The sequence below is a fragment of the Atta cephalotes genome (assembly GCF_000143395.1).
Source record: "Atta cephalotes unplaced genomic scaffold scaffold00005, whole genome shotgun sequence".
NCBI classification, from domain to species: Eukaryota; Metazoa; Arthropoda; class Insecta; order Hymenoptera; family Formicidae; genus Atta; species Atta cephalotes.
In genome coordinates, this window is record NW_012130069.1 from 4,884,119 (window position 1) to 4,885,267 (window position 1,149).

General features: G+C 39.9%; 1 protein-coding gene across 1 annotated transcript in view; it reads right to left on the bottom strand.

Moving 5' to 3' along the window:
- Positions 1–499, bottom strand: part of LOC105626601 — a 24,749-nt gene extending 24,250 nt beyond the window's left edge. Inside the window, exon 1 of the mRNA XM_012207894.1 lies at positions 436–499. Within this exon, the coding sequence (XP_012063284.1) occupies positions 436–499 (64 nt within the window). The remainder of the gene's footprint in view (positions 1–435) is intronic.
- Between the last annotated feature and the right edge of the window lie 650 nt (positions 500–1,149).

Here is a 1,149-nt window from a genome sequence, read left to right on the forward strand (position 1 = left end):
ACACATATATATATATATATATATATATATATGACGCAGTTTCATTAATTATAGCTCATCCTGTGATATATTCCACGATTCAGAACTTGATCCCTTCGTGTTTACTAGGAACAGAGAGTTAACGAAGCGTGATCGTGTGAATCCATGCATGGATCTATCGTTCCGCACGTAAATTACCGATACATTTATCTATCGCTAAGATAAAATTCGGGGCGTCCTTCACTGCAAAGAGAAGTCTCAAGTGCGCATTTGTGAGGAACTTGTTGCGAAACTTGGTTTGTCTTGATGCTATAAATTGCTCGCGCAACGTCTTCTCACCGTAAAATCCTGCGTGAAATTTTCGCCACGTGTTTTCCTCTCCTAACGCTGGACTGATTAACGCTAATTAACATCACGTGATACCGGACGGAGCGAACGCGCTCATCCACGACATACCTTTTTTCAAGGAGGCTCCTCGTGCCTTCGTGTGCCGACCCATGAAGCTGGAAAGTAGCTGCATGCTTTTTTTCTCTCCGACACTTTCAACACCCCTTAGACTTGCGGCGATCTCGATAAAGCTATCGATCGCGCTCACCGGGTCCCGGAAATACGCGCCGCTAAACAGCCGCAGTGAAGCTGTCGTTACTTATCGGAGTCTCTTCACCACCTTTCTCATATCACCGCTCCCGAAACATCGCCGGCTGTTATAAGTGCTCGCGTTCACCGTTCATGACTTTCCCGTTGCATGCCGATAAGCATCTCGTTTCACCGGTTTGTATACGCGAAAAAGTCAAGCGAAGAAAATCTTTGCATTCACGATTAATAAACAAGCATCCTCTTTGAGAGCGACTCGAAAAAAGAAATCCACACAACACGACGTTCTATAAAAACTAAAATACTTTCTCTACAAACTGATTTTTTTCTTATTTTAATAATAAATAAATACAAATGTTTTCTCTTTCAAAAGACGAAAATGAAATAATATTAATAATATTAATAATATTAATTTTCTTCTTTTTTAATCACGCTAATGTTGATTCTTGATATGTCAAGTCTCGTGACATAAATTTACCTCGAGCTGTGCAACGAAACTTTCAAAATTTGTTCGACTCGAAATCTGGAAGTGCAAAACTATTAAAATATGTTGGTAGAAAAAATTCATTCGCTATT